Consider the following 19,563-nt stretch of genomic DNA (forward strand, 5'->3'; position numbering starts at 1 on the left):
TTTATTTAAGGCCCTAAGCACACAGTGTATTTTGAAAACGCAGACGATGCGTGCTTCAAAACGCGCGTTTTCAGCAGCTTAGATGCTGTTTTTGCGTTTGCACTAATAGTACAAACGTACCTACGTATGAAGCTCGTATACGCGCCTTTGACACAATGCAAATGCACGTTCAAAAGGGAGTAGGAGGAGCCAATCCAATTCCATATCCAGATTCGCCTATTTTTACGTTCTTTTTTTCTTAAAACTATTACCAAAGACAGCGTAGGCAATGTTATCTCAACCGACTCCATTGTACAACCGGATTCAGGGAATCTCCGATTAACACACGGAAGCTACGAGCGACTATAACACTTTTATATGGCTGCGCGGATTTGTGCCGTGGAAGCGCGTTTCACAATGACCCCGTGTGCTTAGGTTACAAGGTTGCGTTTGAATCTCGAAGTGCGTATGCGCGAGTCATCTGCGCGTCGTCTGCTCATTAAAAATATGCCGTGTGCTTAAGCTCTAAGAGTTGGAATAATAAAGTACCAGCCCGCAATTTACCTGCTTTTGCTTGAATTTGGTCGCCTTGTTAGCCTTAGTTGTTGATGTTTGACTACTGATGGGGTGGTTTGAATTGAATACCAACCGGGAATTCTACCCGACTTGTGTATCTTTCAAAATGTAGTGTATCTGTTCTTAGGTTATATATAATCTTATTTTATGATCTGTTCAAAACATATCATTGATTTACGGTAGAAATAGCCAAAATGATCGGTTTAAAGGATCCTATGTCATCTGTAATTAAACATTTTTTAAGATTTTCGGGATTAATTGATCTTTCTTTGTGTTGTGACTCCTCTTAAAAGTCACCTGTGAACTTATGGTTGGTGTTTAAATGAAAAGAAATAAGCTTTAAAAAAATGTAAACCATGATTTTAACTAATCAGTACGATAAATTCGACTAAGCTATGAAAATTAACCACAGTTCTAATTCAACATCTCTAAAAATGCTAAACAACAAAATCATTATTGTCAAGACTGTCAAGTGTCACCATAAAGTTGTTTATAACCAAACAAAATAATTAACAATTTTTTTTAACCAGCAAATCCGTCAGCTATAATTTTTATTTGTATAAACACAATTAATGCTGAGCTATTTTGGTTAAGCTTAATTTATACGTAACAGTAAAATGTCAGACGATGAGGTTATAAAGTTTGAGATCACAGACTACGATTTGGATAATGAATTCAACCCCGGCCGTGGAAGAAAAGCTAACAAGGAACAACAAATATACGGTAAGATACGTTTAAATACAAACAATCTAATTAAAACTCCAGAATATTCTAGGTGGTGCCACTACATTCAATAGCCACTACATTCAAAACATTGTTTTCTGCTATGAAAATTATAAAAATTCTAAAGTTTATAAAATGAGTTATTATAAGTTTCGTATTTTATAAAGCATCAAATGGTAGAGCTTCAAGGTACCAAATTTTTTTCAATTCAGTAAATAATTCCTATTAGATTTGCATGTAATTTCAAGAAACATGCTCTGTCCCCCTATGAAAATAAACAAAAAATACCATGATCATTATAGTTTATTATAGTAAACTAGTAAATTACTGTTTTATCATGAATGTGTACATGAGTTTGAATAAAATTTTGATATTGTGCATGAAAAAATTAAACTAATCTGAGAAACAAGTAGGTGGCTGTTCTGATCTCTCACTTGAAAGAAGATAGCATTACAAAATATTCAAAGCAGATCACTTATGATATAGCTTCTAGTTTTTTTTTGATAAGCCCTTTCATAATTAAGTCTCACATCTAAAACATACTTAAAACAGTGAACATTCTTATCTTATAGCTGTCAAAGCGTAGCTAAATTAGCCCCTTAGGATACCAGCGATCAGGGAGGGAAAATGTGTTAGTTGTTTATAAGTATGAAATCTAATAATGTGTTCAATTAACCATTTAAACTCATATGTTCCAATGTCTAAATGTTTCTGTGATTATGACGACTGAGAGTTCATTTACACCACAAATATCTTATTGACTTGATTAAAATTAGAAAAAAAATTAATTAAAAATCTATGAAGCTTTCATGCATTGTTTTAAATGAGAATAGCTAATTGTAACAAAAGCAATAATATAATTAACTTATAGGTGTATGGGCCAAAGACAGTGATGATGATGAAAATGAAGATAATGTTAGACAGAGAATACGTAAACCTAAAGATTTTTCTGCACCAATTGGTTTTGTGGCGGGTGGAGTTCAACAGGCTGGCAAAAAAAAAGACAAGACTAAAGGTAACAAATACATATTCACTTAATTTTTCAATTTGAAAACTTAATAAAGTCATTTAAAGTGATTTAAGTATGGTATTTTATCAGTCTTCATGAACCGTAGACATAAATAAAATCACTTTTATAACCAAGTTATCAGTGACCACACTGTAACTATACAAAAAATATGAGACAACATTTTTATTCCAGTTGTACAATACTGACTACCCTCCATGTTGTTTCCTGAGCGCTATGACATGTCCTTCTTCAAACAAGGCTTCTGGAGAGTACTTAACAGTAGGCAGCGGCTTTGTCCTGCCCTTGGCATTGCTGAAATCTATGGGTGATGGTAACCACTCACCATCAGGTGGGCCGTATGCTCATTAGCCCACAGGGGCAATAAAAAAAATGCCAAAAGGATAACTTCTGACTCGACTTGACTGTTCCATTGTTTCATGATTGAAGCAGAGCTGTAGGGTCCACCATTCTTTAATGTTATGTGCTGTTCAATAACTTGCTGACCTTAGAATGTAGTGTTCAATACTATAAAAACGCATGTCGTGAAAACAGTTCATGTTTAACAAAAGTTACTCCTAATAACTTGACAGAAATAAAACCAGCTGAAGCGTCTACTTCTGCTCCTAAGTACTCAGACAGTTCTGATGAGGAACCGGAGGTTCCAGTCGCGAGTGACACAGCAGGAATTAGGAGACAGGGACAGGGAATGCGTCCACCATCGTTAGGTGGAAATGTGGGAAATTGGGAAAAACATACTAAAGGAATCGGAGCAAAATTGTTGTTGCAGGTAATTAATTAGCTATTGCTCTTTGATCTTGAATGATCATGTTTATATGCAAAGTTTTGTTAGGGGATTTTGTTTTTAAGTAGCTATTAAAAAAAACTTAACGGACTTTAAAACTAGTAGTCTGAGTGATGGTTGGTCGATTGACAAAAAATTCGGCACTAAATTAGGATAGATGAAGAGAAGTCTGGTACTAAACGAGCTAGAGAGGCAATTTTGATATGTTGAAAATGTCGTAAGCGAGATTCAGGCATCTGTCAAATATCTTGCGTTGTATGATGGCTACTCGCCACACATTAAGACGTATACTGCAAATAAACGTGCGGAACAATGCCGTAAACCCAGCCCAAGGGGCTATTTCAACTACGCCCAGCAGGAAGCGGCCGATAATTCGTTCTTAGCCCTCGTTTGCATCTAGCCTTCTCACTCTTACGTATTTTTATAATTAATTAATTGAATAACGCATAAACGTTCCACATTTTCGGAAATACGTGAGTTTTAATTAACATAATTTCTTTCTTACAGATGGGATACCAGCCGGGTAAAGGTTTGGGTAAAGATTTGCAAGGTATCTCAGCGCCGGTCGAGGCTACGCTGCGCAAAGGCCGAGGTGCGATCGGAGCTTACGGACCAGAAAAGGCAACGGTGAGTTTCACAATGCACGTCATTGGGGCTTAATGAATACAAAAAAAAAAATTAACAGTTGTACGGATTGCAACTTAAAACTTGCTAATTTTTTTTCCTACCTATACTGATAGCCTTGAGAGGCTATTTCAGCTTCACCCTAACGTGTAGGTGAGTTCACGGGGCTCAAACCGGAGTGTTGCTGACACTGGGCCTAGCAAGAGCAGTGCCAGTGCTTCGCAGAATCTACCACCGGATCGGAAACGTGATCCACTGAGAGCATCCGTTGGCTGCCCTGTAGTCTATATTAGGGCGGTGTCAAAAATATTAATCACTGGTATTTAGTATATAGAAGAAAAAAAAAACCATTAACGCTGCTTTTAGGTACCACAAGCACCAGTCACCGTCCTCGTCGAACCCGTCTCTTGCGACGAAGGGCTCGGCGAGTAAATTAACCCATAGACAGCCCACTGAGTTTCTCACCGGATCTTCTCAGTGGGTCGCGTTTCCGAGCCGGTGGTAGATTCTGCGAAGCACTGCTCTTGCTAGGGTTCGTGTTAGCAACATCAACAGGTTTGAACCCCGTGAGCTAACCCACTAGCCCGGTGACGCTGACATGGCCTCTCTAGACCATCAGCTTAGGTAGAAAAAAAGTCTTCACTTCTCAATTCGTATGTCTTTTTTTCTTTAATACAGATAAAAGCCAAAAAAGAGGAGGAACGTCGCATCAAAGATAAAGAAGATCAGGATAAAGATAAAACCGAAAAGAATTACAACTGGAAGAAATCGCACAAGGGTCGTTATTTTTACAGAGATGCCGCTGACGTCATTCAGGAGGGTAAACCCACAACGTATACCATAGCAAGGTATGATAGAAGTACGATTGGAGAATATTTTACTGGTGGTAGGACCTTTGTGAGTTGCACGGGTAGGTACCACCACCCTGCCTATTTCAGCCGTGAAGCAGTAATGCGTTTCGGTTTGAAGGGCGGGGTAGCCGTTGTAACTATACTTAAACCTTAGAACTTATATTTCAAGGTGGGTGGCGCATTTACGTTGTAGATGTCTATGGGCTCCAGTAACCACTTAACACCAGGTGGGCTGTGAGATCGTCCACCAATCTAAGTAATAAAAAAAAAAAACTTATACATGGCTTGTAAAGTCGCGGTTTAATAGCGTCTTTCGAAATGGGTCTTTTTCTCATTGACTTTAAAGTTGAATATCGCACATCTACAAATCTACAGTACCCGGCGATAAATATTGCACATCGACCGTGAGAAAGAGACGGTTAATTTAAGCTTTATAGAGCGCTATATCTGTCGCACATTACCTAATTGACATTTAGTCTCCATAGATACGGGATCGTTGGTGTTTCGTCGCACACAGGTAACGCTCTACAACAAAAACAAAATTAGACGACGGTCTCTTTCTAAATATCGATTTGCAATATTTATTGCCTGGTACTGTATCTATAAAGCTTCAGACAAGTATCAATCATTTTCATAGTGTAACCATAGAGTTAAAGCTGAAAATTTGGGGTAGCCTTTTGTTGTGTCATTCCGGATCAATAGTGTTTACAAATCCAAGATAAATTCGGATGATTTTTTTTTTTTCGCTTAAAATATTAATAATAAATATTTAACGTTAATAATTTAATAATATTTAGTATGAATTATATTAAATAATATTTTTGTCATTTATATTACTAAAAAATGAATGCTAATGACAGTTTTTTTTACGAGTGTACATGCGCGAAAGTTCACCGGCTATATTCAGACTCGCCAAGTTACGTCGGTCGTATTGTAATGAGCGATTTAGTGGGCAACTTCATTCTGTTAATTTTGTGTCACGGTGCGCGCGCATCGTAAAATTTCACTCTCATCAATTTTTCATGACGCGCCTAAAGAAGTATAACTTCAAAAAGTCTGTTGGGCCCGTTAGTATATACCTAAACATTTTTTTGTTGTCTGCAGTAACGAGTTGTCCCGCGTGCCCGTGATCGACATGACCGGCAAGGAGAAGCGCGTGCTGAGCGGCTACCACGCGCTGCGGGCGCAGGCGCCGCGCTACGAGCACGAGCCCAGGAGGAAGTGCCAGAACTTCTCCGCGCCGCAGCTGGTGCACAACCTCGAGGTCATGGTCGAGTGCTGCGAACAGGTCCAAGCCCTCAGGTTTATACATCTTTATCGCTTAGACAGGTGGTGGAATTCACAGCCGACCTGGTGTTAAGTGGCCGCCGGAACCATAGATATCATATATAAGCGGTAGGCAGCGGCTTGGCTCTGCCCCTGGCATTCCTGAAGTCCATGAAGGCGACGGTAACTACTCACCATCAGGTGGTATGCTCGTCTGCCTACAAAGGCAATTAAAAAAAAGTGATAATATCAACAACGTAAATGCACCACCCACCTTGAGATATAAGTTCTAAGGTCTCAGTATAGTTACAACGGCTGCCCCACCCTTCAAATCGAAACGCATTACTGCTTCACGGCAGAAATGGGTAGAGTGGTGGTATCTACCCGTGCGGACTTTCAAGAGGTCCTTACCACCAATAGTTACGAAAATTACAAATTTTGCGGGTTTGATTTTTATTACACGATGTTATTCCTTCACCGTGGAAATCGATCGTGAACATTTGTTAAATATGTATTTCATTAGAAAAATCGGTACCCGCCTGCGGAATTTGAACACCGTTGCATCGCTAGATACGTATGCACCGGACGTCGACGACTTCGAAGCCCACAGCCCACCTAGTGTTAAGTGGCCGCCAGAACCCATAGATATAAACAACGTAAACCCCGCCGCCCACTTTGAGACATGAGATATGATTGAGACATGCTTCACGCCAGAAATAGGCAGGGTGGTAGTACCAATCCATGCGGGTTGACGAGACGACCTACTACCAGTAAAGGTACCAGGAATCTGGAAAATAGTAGACTGGGTCAGCCATAATTGCAGACTCGGAACGAGTTGTAAACCGATCTGCCTATTACATAAGACTAATTAAATACATAATTCATATTTCATAATTCCTTCTACATCTAAATAATTTTGACCTTCACCAAATAAACAGTACTTTTTGAGCGTTGTTAAAGCAGCTAATGCATCTCTAGTTGTTGGAATTTAATTTAGATTGCAATCTTCCTCTTCTTCATCCCCCTTTTCTTGTATTTGAAGCACAGACTCAATAATTTCATTATATTCACATAAGTTTCCCGTGCTGAGTAGAGGACTACTTAGCACAGATGGTCAAGCAAAGTGAATGTAAACAAAGGATAAGAAAGCTTAATAGTTTTATGGGTGGGTGGTGTTCTTACGTGTAGCTTCTGTTTGCGCACGTTTAAGAACAAGATAGGCTACCATAGCCATATTAGAGCGCATGAGAGGCTCGGACATTAGCTTTTAAGCTATTGAACTGAAAATTTGGGTCGCCGTTGCCGAAACCGGCTCGAAACCATGAATTAAATCCACTGTACTTACTTCAACATTTCAGGATATCATCCAAAACGCCCGTGAACTGCAACAAGCTGAAGACGAGATAGTGGTGCTAGAGAGGGACATCGACGAATGCGACCAGCAGCTGAAGGAGCACGACGAGGTGATAGGCAAAGTCCAGGCGATCCTCGAGAAGGTCGAGGAGCTCAACAAACCGGACGTCTCACTTGAGAAGGCCCATCAGGTGCTGGCCAGCTTGAAGGTCAGCTATTGAGATTTTTTATTTTATTTCAACGTAAACGTCATGAGATTAAATTTGTTAACTATTAGAATACTTTATCTCGAGCACGCCTGTTAAGTAAGGCCACAATTCCAGAAATACCCCTCGAAATCAAATCCACTAGACGTATCATCTGTATAAATTTTGCTTAATGGTATTGGGACTTTTTGGCGAGAACGCGAGAAGTGATGTTGTGTGATTTGTTTTATTTTGTCTATTTAGTGTTTCTCTTCAGGTTTAAATGTGTAATAACGGTGGTTTATTAAAAATTTAATATCTGTGAAAGTGCACAAATGTGGGAAAATGAAACAAAGTCGCTGGAAGTAACTTCTCGAGATCCTCCAAAAGTTCACTGAAAAAATTTCAGTAAATGACTACCTTTTTACTGAGATTATATTTGATCCCATATCATCTCATTTCATTTCATTTCACTCCATATTATCATTTTTCATAAAAATAAGAATATAAATTAAAATAAGACATAAATTAAAGGTCTTAGTTACCAGGTCCTAAAATCCCTTAAAAAACAATTTAATGGTATTGTTTTTTTTTCTATATACTAAATACCAGCGATGAATATTTTTAGCACTACGCGGCATTCAACGAATGCTCTCAGTGGGTCGCGATTCCGATCCGGGGGTAGAGTTTGCGAAGCACTGCTCTTGCTAGGGCTAGTTTGCTAGTTAATTGTTGACAGAGAACAAACAACACTGTTGATCACACGAATGTTCGCGCGATGTCGTCGTGGCCTAAAAGATAAAGACGTCCGGTGCATTCGTGTTGAGCGATGCACGAACGAATTATTTTTTTCCTACCTAAGCTGAGAGCCTTGAGAGGCTATATCAGCGTAACCTTAACTAGTAGGTGAGCTCACGGGGCTCAAACCTGATGACGTTGCTAACACGAACCCTAGCAAGAGCTGTGCTTCGCAGAATCTACCACCGGATCGGAAACGCGGCCAACTGAGAAGATCCGGCGAGAAACTCAGTGGACTGTGTCTGAGGGAGAATGTAGTAGATCTCATTTTGGATTGCATTACATAACCAGGAAACGTATCCAGCGGAATATGAGATGCTCGGTCTCGGCACGATAGCCGGCAACATCGTGAGTCCTCTGCTGAGCGCGCTGCTGGCCACCTGGAGTCCGCTGGAGAACCCCGAGGAGCCTTTGCCGGTGTTCGTCAAGTGGAAGCAGGTCCTCACCGAGGAGGCGTTCAACAGTTTGTTGTGGCAACACTACGTGCCGCACATCAGCAATGCCGTTGAGTTAGTTTTTATTTATTTATTTTTTATTACTTAGATGTGTTGACGAGCTCACAGTCGACCTGGTGTTAAGTGGTTACTGGAGCCCATAGACATCTACAACGTAAATGCGCCACCCGCCTTGAGATATAAGTTCTAAGATCTCAAGTATAGTTATAACGGCTGCCCCACCCTTCAAACCGAAACGCATTACTGCTTCACGGCAGAAATAGGCAGGGCGGTAGTACCTACCCGCGCGGACTCACAAGACGTCCTACCACCAGTAAGCAAGTTTGTGTGTTTGAGTTAAATTTGGTGTAATCTGTGACCTGTGATCGCAGATTACATCTGATATGATGTAACAAAAGTGCGACAGAGATAGCATGCTCAAGTAAGTAACGATCGTTGTCATTATGATAGTAACGGAGCTTTAAAATCGCCTGAATAAAAACTAGGTAAATAAAAAATAGAAATGAAAAATATGCTTTTGATTGTTGGTCGAAAACAATTAAATAATATTTTTGTCAATAAAATATTCACAAAGTGCTAATTTTTACCTTATCGATTTCGGATTATTTTCATAGCCTTAAAACAATCAAAAGATGTATTTAAACCGTATATAGATATTCCGCTGGTTTGCTTGAAGACGGAATTGTCTCTCTCGGCTTCTGGATGGAGGTCTACATGATATATTTAAATCTTATATTAATTTGTAGGTCATGGAATCCTCGCACGCCGGAGCCAATGGTCCAGGCTCTAACGTCGTGGCGCGCCGTGTGCCCGGCCTGGCTGCTCAGCTCTTGCGCCAGCCGGTACGTGGTGTCCCGCGTGCTGGCTGCCGTCAGGGTGTGGGACCCCACCAGGGACACCCAGCCCGTGCACCAGTGGGTGCTCCCGTGGCACGAACTGGCCGGTAACTATCCTCGACTGATGGCAGGACAAGGCAGCCACGCGTTCCGGCGAAGGCTCGGAAGTCGCGTTATGATGGTTTTTTTTAAGGGATTTTGTGACCTGGTATCTAAGACCTTTAGGTCAAGTCTTAGTCGCTAGTAAAAAATAAAATGTTTGCAAAGATGATTAATATTAAAAATACCACATGTTAAACCTTTAAAACACTCCTGTAAAATTAGTAAGTTTTGAGATTATACAGTTTTAATGCGAGAAGACGAAATATAAACTCGCCTTTCAATAAAGAATAGAAGAAGAATGATGTGTTTGTCTGCAGGTGAGAGTCTATCGCAGGCGGTCTACCCCCTGATCCGGTCTCGCCTGTCGTCGGCGCTGTCCGCGTGGCACCCCGCGGACGGCTCGGCTCGCGGAGTCCTGCGCCCGTGGAAGGAGGCCTGGGGCGGAGCCCTGGTCGCCCTGTTGCATCGGCACGTGCTCCCGAAACTGGAGCACTGTCTCATGCACGCGCCGCTCGATCTTGTCGGCGGAGAGAATAGTACGTGTAAGGTTTTGTTTTACAATTTTCGAAGGTAGAAATGCGTAATGGCCGCCAGATGGCGGGTGCTTACCGTCTTACTTGATTTTATAAGCTTGATTCTTATGGGTGCGTTCCACTAAGCGTTTACAACGATCACGCTCACGACCGCAATTTTTCCCGTTTCATTAGTTTGTGAGCGTTATTGTCGTAAACTCAAGTGGAATGGATTATAGAGCGTTTTGAGGGTGGAGGTAAATAATACAAACGGCGAGTTATATTTAATATTAGTAGTGTATTTAATTAATTTACGTTCAAATGTGTTCACGCAAATTCACATGTAATTATTACTCTGTAGAGACGAAATTGTTTATCTGTATTAGATCAGTACGAAGCCGTAATAATCTATGCTAATGTTCAGTTTTGTCATTCAACTACTCTGTTCGCTCTCTGCCCAAGCGCCTCTCACGCGAACGGACGTGTCTTCAGTACTCTTCAATCAGACTTGAATATAATTAAATGTTGTAATTCAGACAAAATACAATTGTTCATAAGAAGTCAGTGCTTTTATTACTCAGACTATCAGTACGTACGCTGCATGCGATCCAGCCGAGCCCGTCTGGTGGCCCATGAAAATCAGTAACCACGCTCATTCGACCGCCATATTCAACAAAATGTAATTAAAATGTCTTTTGCGGCGGCACTTGGATATTTGGTAAGAGGTCGCAATAATGCTACAGATAGTATCTCTTTGCGCATGAAATAACGCAAGCTTAACGGTCGCCATTTTTTATGCTTTAAGTCTTGAAAACGCCGTTAATTTTCTCAACGATCACTTCGACCCACCTTTTTAGATGGATCGTCGTGAGCGAGGAAATGACTTCATACAGCGCCTTGTCGTTTAGGGCAAAGTAAAGGGCACCAGACCGAGAAGGTTACCGATGCGATGGGCCGACCAAATCAAGTTGGGTCGAGTGTACCAGGCTCACCACAAACCGGGAAAAGTGGCGGTCGCTCGTGAGGCGCATAACATCTGCCCACAGCGACGATTTCATTTCTCCTACCTATGCTGATATTGAGAGTTTATTTCAGTTTCACCTTAACGTGTAGGTCAGCTCTCGGGCTCAAACCGGGTGTGTTGCTAACACTGGCCTTAACAACAGTGCTTCGCAGAATCTACTACAGAATCGGAAACGCGACCCACTGAGAAGATCCGGCGAGAAGCTCAGTGGGCAGTGGGCTGTTTCAATGGGTTAATTTACGTGTCGAGCCCTTCGTCGCAAGCGACGGGTTCGACGAGAACGATGACCGGTGCTTGAGGTACCCAAAAGCACCGTTAGTGGATCGGCAGGATCCGAAATGACGTCTTTTGGGCTGCTCATCAACGATACTTAATGTTTTTTATTTTATTTTTATTGCTTAGATGTGTGGACGAGCTCACAGCCCACCTGGTGTTAAGTGGTTATTGGAGCCCGTAGACATGTACAATCCCTTCGAACCGAATTAATGCTTCACGGCAGAAATAGGCAGGGTGGTGGTACCTACTCGCGCGGACTCACAAGAGGTCCTACCACCAGTACCAATGCTCGTATTGTGGCGTTACAGCGGCGTGGCAGTGGTGCGTGGAGTGGCGCGAGGTGGCGGGCGCGGCGGCGCTGGGCGCGCTGGCGGGGCGCACGCTGCTGGCGCGCTGGCTGGCGGCGCTGGCGGCCTGGCTCAACACCAACCCGCCGCACGCGACCGTCATCAACTCTTACACAGAATTCAAGGTAAGTAATTGTTTCTGCAGGCGAAAATAAGACGTCCGGCGCATTCATGTTGAGCGATGCACCGGTGCGCCTGCGGGATCCGAACACCGGTGCATCGCTAGATACAAATGTACTGTACGTCTTATCCTTTAGGACACGACGACTTCGAGCTTCGCAGGTGTTACCAAAAAATATCGACAAATTCGTACTCATTTACTGAGACTGTTTCATTTCGTTACCATCTCATATTAATAAATATCCGATATATGTAAAAAAAAACTATACATACATAGATTTTTTCTATTAGAATAATTAAATATGTATATAAAAAAAAACTCGACACTGGCAACATTGTTGATAGCGTAAGAAGTCGATTGCCATTTTGAAAAAAAAATGTCATGAGTCCAGTGACAAGCATTATGGTTAATCGAGGAAATGTCAATTTTTTTAATTAAGTATCAACTGTTCATATTATCCGTGCAAATTAAAGGACCAAATTTATTTTTAATACGCTTTTATTAGCTTCAGACGTATGTATGTTTGTAACGGAATCTTTGAACATGATTTTGACCCCCTTCAAAACGTCCAATTAACACGAAATTTGGCATACTTATTAAGGACCAATGACAATTCAATATTTAAAAACAAACTGGAAAAAAAATTTGAAAAAGTTGAAATTCAACTAAAGTATGAAAAAAAATTGTTTAAAAAAACTAATAAAATACGCATTTATAGAAATCCAACTAAAAAATAGAAAATAAATTTTAATAAATTTTAATTAAAAATAGTTTAAAAAGAAATTATTTTATTATTGTTAAAAAAAGCATGGAGTGCATGGTATAAGTAGTTATAAATATTTTATGAACAGATATGATTAGAAGGATTATTTTGATAATATCCTGAAAAGCACCCCACGCTTTTTTACAATAAAATCATTTTTTCTTACACTATTTTCAATTCAAATTAATTAAAATTTATTTTACATTCTCGAGCTTGTATGAATCAAAACGTTTACAGAAAATGTTTCCCGAAGACATACTCAAGGAGCCGGCGGTCCGCGACGCTTTCCGGAAAGCCCTCGACATGATGAACCGGAGCGCCGATATCGACACCATAGATCCGCCTCCTCCGCCAAGGTTCACTGTCATCACGGAGACCAAAGAAACGCCTAGAATTGTCGATGTATTAGCTTCGGCAACGCAACAGAAGAGTTTCTCGGAGTTGTTGGAGACCAGGTGCATTGAAAACGGTATAACTTTTGTACCGATTGCAGGGAAAACGAGGGAAGGTCGCCCCCTATACAAAATAGGTGCGCTACAGTGCTACGTTATAAGGAACGTGATAATGTATTCCGATGATAACGGAAGGAATTTTGCCCCAATCGCCATGGATAAGTTGCTCAAATTGGTCGAGGATTAGTTATTTCGTTTTGTCAAGACTGTTTCTGTGTGTTTAGTGAGAGTTTTTTAACGTTCTCGATAGCGTAAAAGTTAACGCAAATTTGTGTGGAGTCGGAACGTTTGCCTACGTTTGCCGCTAGGGGCGCTGTTACAACTCCATACAAATTTGAGTTAACTTTTTAGCCGACTTCAAAAAAGGAGGAGGTTCTCGATTCGTCTGTATTTTCTTTATGTTTGTTACCTCATAACTTTTGACTGGGTGAATCGATTTTGATGATTATTTTTTTATTAGAAAGCTGACCCTTCCCGTGTGGTCCCATTTTTATCCAATTTAGTCCAGTTCTGATAATGGTATCCATGAGAAAACCATATAAATCTTATTAAGTACGTCCGCGACAAATAGATGAATAACTCAATAACTTAATATCACGTCAACCGATTTCGATGATTATTGTTTTTAGTGTATATTAATTTGTTTTGGAACATCTTTTTTTTCTATTTGAAGTCGATTTTTGTTAAAGCATGTCTATTTACAATTATATGTTATCGGGAACGTTAAAAAACTCGCACTAAGCACACGGTTTCCTCGGAAGTTCTAATCGAAAGACCTACCGTTCTAAGCGAACGGCCCAAGTTATTGTCATTGTCGATCGGTGATTAAATACAAGATTTAATTGCAAGCCGATCAAATACTGTTGTTTTTTTTTTTCGTATTGTTATATAGGTTTTGCGAAAAAACAGGTTCGTAAAAAATAACAATGAAATGAAAGACAGTTGTAAAAAATAAATTTATATATTTGTGAAGCTATAAAAGTATTTTTTGTTTTTGTGTTTATGTATTCATTGTACGTATTCGAATTTTTTGGGTATCATGACCAGATTAAAATTTACATTGACTAGTTCGAGACTACGATCTACATCGATTTACACGATACATAAATCGATTTACTAAAATTTAACTTTATCGATTTTTTTGTTCAGATATAGAAAATATTATAGAATAGCTCATTCCGTCACCTAAATTAAATAATGATAATCTTGATTCGAAAGTTTCCGTCACATTTCAATTGTCACTTAACATTCTTTTTTTTATGATTGCTTAGGTGGGTGTATGAGCTCACGGCCCACCTGGTGTTAAGTGGTTACCGGAGCCCATAGACATCTACAACGTAAATGCCCTTGAGATATAAGTTCTAAAGTCTCAGTATAGTTACCTCAGTACAATTTCTAAATTGACAGTCAGAACATTGCGCGAATCGGCACGTCTTAGCGTTGTAAACTTACTCATCATGGCGCGGCTTTGACCGACCAAACCCCTAACATTAACTTAACCAATCTATTGCAAAAGATTTATATTATTATTTGTTTATTTAAAACTTATACTTATACTGGTGGTAGGACCTCTTGTGAGTCCGCACGGGTAGCCACCACCCCACCTATTTATGCCGCGAAGCAGTAATGCGTTTCGGTTTAAGGGTGGGGCAGCCGTTGTAACTATACTGAGATCTTTGAACTTATATCTCAAGGTGGGTGGGGTATTTACGTTGTAGATGTCACTTAACACCAGGTGGGCTGTGAGCACGTCCATCTATTTAATCAATAAAAATAAAAAATAAACTTGTGACTGAACATTAAAAAATTCTCCAAACTATTGAATCTTTTCCATTCTCTTCTGATAAGTGTAAGCGCGGTAGCATTGTACACCATTCGCTACTCCCAGCGAGAAATTGCAAAACGACAGCGCATAGTTAATAGGTCTGATAACTAGGCAGTATCGCGTCCAAATGAAGCCAGTTGCCGCTAACGTAGCGGATTGCGTGGTAGACACTTTATCTAAAGGGCGTCGGAAGTCGTCGATGGATGCCATCACTAACGCCTGAAATATCATATTAGTATCCGTTAATCACACAAATAAAACAGGTGCTCAGTAAAATCAGTTTATAAAAGAATATAATTGAAAAAAAAAAATGGATTAAAAAAGTCATGTTACCCAATAAAAAAGTTACACCCAAGTATGTGGTTATTTTACGTTGTGGATGTCTATGGGCTCCAGTAACCACTTAACACCAAGTGGGCTGTGAGCTCGTCCACCCATCTAAGCAATAAAAAAAAATTGGAATTATTTTCTTGTTTCATTAATATTATTGAAATGAGCTTGTACCTACCGATTAAATTTGGTTAATAATATAATAAGTATATTATCTAAATAATCTTCATGCCAATATTGTTTTCTAATGCTCTGGACTCTTTCTGTATGGTTGTCAGTCATGATATTCTTTTGTGTTATAATAATATATCCTAAACTGGTAAAATGTCAGAGGGCACCCACAAACTAGTTAGTCGTATTCGTTTGAGAGCATGCGGATGATTTAATTTGTGGTCGCTAGACCACACCACTAATTTATTATTGATTTACAAGGCAGCGCTCTAGTCTGTAGATTTGAAGGTGGCCTCAGTTAAGAAGTATTCCGTCTTGATGTAGAAAGGGTACAACTTAGAAGAAACTTCTTCATCAAATAAATCCGAAAAACCCAACATGCACACATGCAAAAGTAGAAAATAAATAGAGTTTATTTAAAATAAATAAATATATTTCTCAAATAGAAGGCTTTACAAAAATAGACACATTTTTATATAAAATAACATTTAATTTAATTTATATATAACCGTTTTTACATTTTGAATGTATAAAATAGTAGCGATTATTTATGAAAGTCACTGTGGCAATTTCAATATATATATATATATTTATATCAAATACAACCCTCAATTTACGTACGTTTGTAAAATTTTCGGGTGCGATTTTAGAATTATCTCATGGTTATTTAACCTAATTTGGATCATATAAGTTATTGCCTTAATGATAATTTCTTGGTAAGTTTACGAGATATTGTTGACTATCAGAATGATATTATATTTCTAGGGACACTTTGGAATCAGTGTGCTGCAAGTTATCACAGCTTCATAAGGATATAAAAATCGTACCCATAAAGTTTATGAAAAAGTGAAAGGAGCAATAAAATGCATTGTTTTGTTTATCATTTGGGATTCAACAGTTATAAGAATTATACTGTATGTGTAATCTTAATTTAACCTCTTTATTGCATTATACTTAAAGAAGATGGTTTCTTTGACTGAAGTCTATAGTCAATGAAATCTATACCTGAAGTATTGTATTTAGTGTTAGCCTAATGGCAATCTTTTTATTGCACAATTTAAATTCTTTTGGCCAACAACAGTTTTTAATTTAGCTAATATTTAAACAATAATAGCTAATAGCAAATACTTTAGAAATTTTTAGCCACAAATACCGTGGTAATTAAATAATTACGTTAGGTATACGTACTACGTACTTACACAATTTTGACTTTACTATTATTTTATTGTAGATAACGTCACCAAAAGTTTAATTTAAAAAGCTAATATAAATATTCTCTTATTCTAATAATTCAGCACAACGCTTACATTAAATTTTTTCTAGCATATTTTTTTATAATTTTTGTGCAAGTAGATCCAGTATTTTGTATAAACCGCCAAGACTCGATTTAAATTTGAAATGCGATGTTTAAATTACTGTTGTTTACAACAAATCAACATTTTATCCATTTCAAATAGAAAATTAGCGTTCTCTTTTAAACGACTTTTTAAATTAAACATACTTATTGCAACTTTAAGTTAACAGAGTAAATATATTGTTACGGCGGTAAGAGTAACGCCATCTATCGCCGAATAGCCTAACGAATATCGAAGGATCTAGTAACATCTAGAACGCTCGAGAAGTACAACGCCATCTATTGTCATATAGTGGAAACACACATCGAAGTTACTCGACTTGTGAGGAATTTTCTCGACGCTTCTAGGGATTTCGTCTCGACTATAAAAGCGTGGTAGAGGTGGCACGCAATCAGTTAGTAATATGAACTACTCGAAGCGAAACAGCGAACGGATCACCCGAAGCGAACCGGAAGAAATTAATTGATAATTTTAAAGTGCTTATGAAGTGTTTTAGGTGTTCTTAGTGCAAATACAGTGTTAACTTGTAATTCGGTAGAATTTTATTTATCCTCAACCCCAGCGTGTAACAATATATTATTCCTGTTTATATACAACATAAATAATAATTTTAACTATTAAATATTTGTGTTTTTCAATAGGTTAATGCTATTGCACTCTGTGATCTAAATGCAACATTTAACTGTCTTATTATTTTAGTGCTGTTCTGATTCACTGTGCTGTGCTGATTCACTGTGCTGTGCTGTGTTGATTCTGATAAATGGATTTTTCTAAAATAAATATGTAAATTATCTAATAAGATTATATTTAAATGTTATTTCTTCTCTTCTTTGTTTTTAAGGGCTTGTTGATATTTGAAAGCCCTGCCAATTTGGTATAAACTAGTAAGAGCTACAAAAACATTAACGGCAAACAAACTATAGTTTTTCGGTATAATGACAAGAGAGTACCGGGACCAGATAATGCCAGTTGCAGCCAATGATGCAGACTGAGGTATAGATAGGGTCTCAACAGGCCGATTCAAGTCACCCAAACCTGCTATCACCAAGCCCTGAAAGTGTGAATGAACATTCAAACAAACAGTTAATGTGATTTGTTGTGAACAAAAATGAATAATTAATTACATTAAACATAATTTTTATTGTCTTTGACAGATATGTTGATTAAGTCTAATCAATCAAGATAAGTAGATATTGATTGATTAAACTCCAAAAAAATCTATTTTTGTTCTCAACACTATCCCAGCAACCAAATGATGATGAAAAAGTAAAATGAACATCACAGAATTTAGTTTGTTACTATTGTACAGTAGGGTACCTAGCAATTCATCTGATATCATAAGGGCCCAAGCACTTGTAGCAGGCCTCTAATCCACTATTAATCAAGAATTGGGTCTCTTTAAGTGCTCATGAAGCTAAATTAGCATTTATTTCCTTCATAGAATAGAGACCATCTATATCTATACTAATATTATAAAGACGAAAGATTTGTTTGTATATATTGAATACTCTCTGAAAGTACTGAACCGATTTGAAAAATTCTTTCACTGTTTGGAAGCTAAGCTATTCCCGAGTGACATAGGCTATAATAATTCTTACTAAAACTCCAATTATGTAACCCAAGGTGTAAAAAAATTATCTAAAATATTCTTTACACCGCGTGCCCAGCGAAAACTATTGATGATAGAATAAAATAATGTACTATGACTTTGTAGAACACATTATTATTTACAAAAAGTGTCACGACAGCATAATTCTAACTATTATAGTTATGCCGTAATAAGTGTTCGTTTATTTAAAAAAATAAAACAACATCACGGAAATTTTTGTTAAAGACCCGAGCCAGAGCCGTAGCCAGAGCGGGCCTCTTATCTTTGATAAAAATTTAACTTTCCTCTATACATATTATTTATAAATATATAATAATAATAATGAAGGTCTTACGACATTCAATTGTACTATTTTGCATAACATTCGTTCGAGCTAGTGTGAATTTAAATATATTGTTATGACCTTGAATTCATATCGCACTTACCCATTTGAAAGCAGGAGCCCAAAAGAATATCGTTTTAGGTCCTAAAAATATGATTTACACATTAATAGGGAGAAGAAATAATGTTCTAAATCTAACACGCAAAATGATATGCACATACCAGCTTCGTGTTCCCATAGCGGGCGGAGTTTCGATGGGACAAATTTGTCTGCTGATGTGACCAAAACTCTGTATATACGGGACATTTTAGTGTGTAATTTTGCACTAACTGGGGAATTGGATAAGGAAGGATCGGTGGGATTTGCTAAATAATGTTCAATTACATGACCTTTTCAGATTGGCCGTGCTAAGACCTTGAATTGTTAATTGATAAATTTGATAACTTTAGGAGCACATGATGTGACATTTATATTTTGTTGACATAGACATATTCGTATTTGTGATGATAAATGTCAAACTATAGTAATATTAGTAATAGTGTTCCATTTTTCCAACTGGAAAGCGAAGGTAACATCATGCAGCCTAATATTTTGTATTAATGTTCTGTTTTATGAAAATTTTGACTTTATGAAGGCTTTGTTTCGTTTAACCACATTTGTGCACTTTCCAGAAAAAGTCCGGTATCCAGTATAGTATTAAATTTTAAATGGCCAAAAGATTCTTCAAACTTGTTTGCACGCGAACACGCTATTGGAGCGATTAATCATAATTAAAACACAGAGTTCTAAATTTTAGTTTGAATTTTAGTAGGAAAAATCATTTGGTAGAATCGAAGGTCAATTACTTAAACGAATAAATATGAATTACAAAGTTATACGTCATACTAAAGATTTGAC

The 19,563-nt window shown here is 38.3% G+C and overlaps 2 protein-coding genes across 6 annotated transcripts; one reads left to right on the plus strand and one right to left on the minus strand.

Moving 5' to 3' along the window:
* Positions 1–1,004: 1,004 nt before the first annotated feature.
* sip1 (septin interacting protein 1) lies at positions 1,005–14,035 on the plus strand. 2 transcript variants are annotated; one of them, XM_089728733.1, is made up of 12 exons: positions 1,005–1,278; positions 2,150–2,293; positions 2,878–3,074; positions 3,597–3,716; positions 4,392–4,561; positions 5,669–5,852; positions 7,189–7,392; positions 8,458–8,675; positions 9,368–9,564; positions 9,877–10,095; positions 11,680–11,843; positions 12,840–14,035. In XM_089728733.1, the coding sequence occupies exons 1-12, from the start codon at positions 1,173–1,175 to the stop codon at positions 13,239–13,241; spliced, it is 2,325 nt and encodes a 774-aa protein (XP_089584859.1). In that variant the 5' UTR covers positions 1,005–1,172; the 3' UTR covers positions 13,242–14,035. The 2 variants fall into 2 exon arrangements, with proteins under 2 accessions (XP_089584859.1, XP_089584858.1); XM_089728732.1 differs by having other exon boundaries at positions 1,010–1,278; positions 9,877–10,101.
* LOC114239371 (mitochondrial pyruvate carrier 2) lies at positions 13,997–19,162 on the minus strand. Of its 4 annotated transcripts, none has more exons than XM_028169536.2 (4): positions 18,888–19,128; positions 18,770–18,810; positions 17,686–17,786; positions 13,997–15,098 (listed from the first exon to the last, which is right to left on the minus strand). In XM_028169536.2, exons 1-4 carry the CDS (start codon positions 18,970–18,972, stop codon positions 15,092–15,094), a joined length of 234 nt encoding a protein of 77 aa, XP_028025337.1. In that variant the 5' UTR covers positions 18,973–19,128; the 3' UTR covers positions 13,997–15,091. The 4 variants fall into 4 exon arrangements, with proteins under 4 accessions (XP_028025337.1, XP_028025336.2, XP_089584861.1 ...); XM_089728735.1 differs by having other exon boundaries at positions 14,956–15,098; positions 17,692–17,786; positions 18,888–19,127; XM_028169535.2 differs by lacking the exon at positions 17,686–17,786 and having other exon boundaries at positions 18,888–19,106.
* Between the last annotated feature and the right edge of the window lie 401 nt (positions 19,163–19,563).

This window comes from Bombyx mandarina, chromosome 07 (assembly GCF_030267445.1).
Source record: "Bombyx mandarina strain Sakado chromosome 07, ASM3026744v2".
Lineage (NCBI taxonomy): Eukaryota > Metazoa > Arthropoda > Insecta > Lepidoptera > Bombycidae > Bombyx > Bombyx mandarina.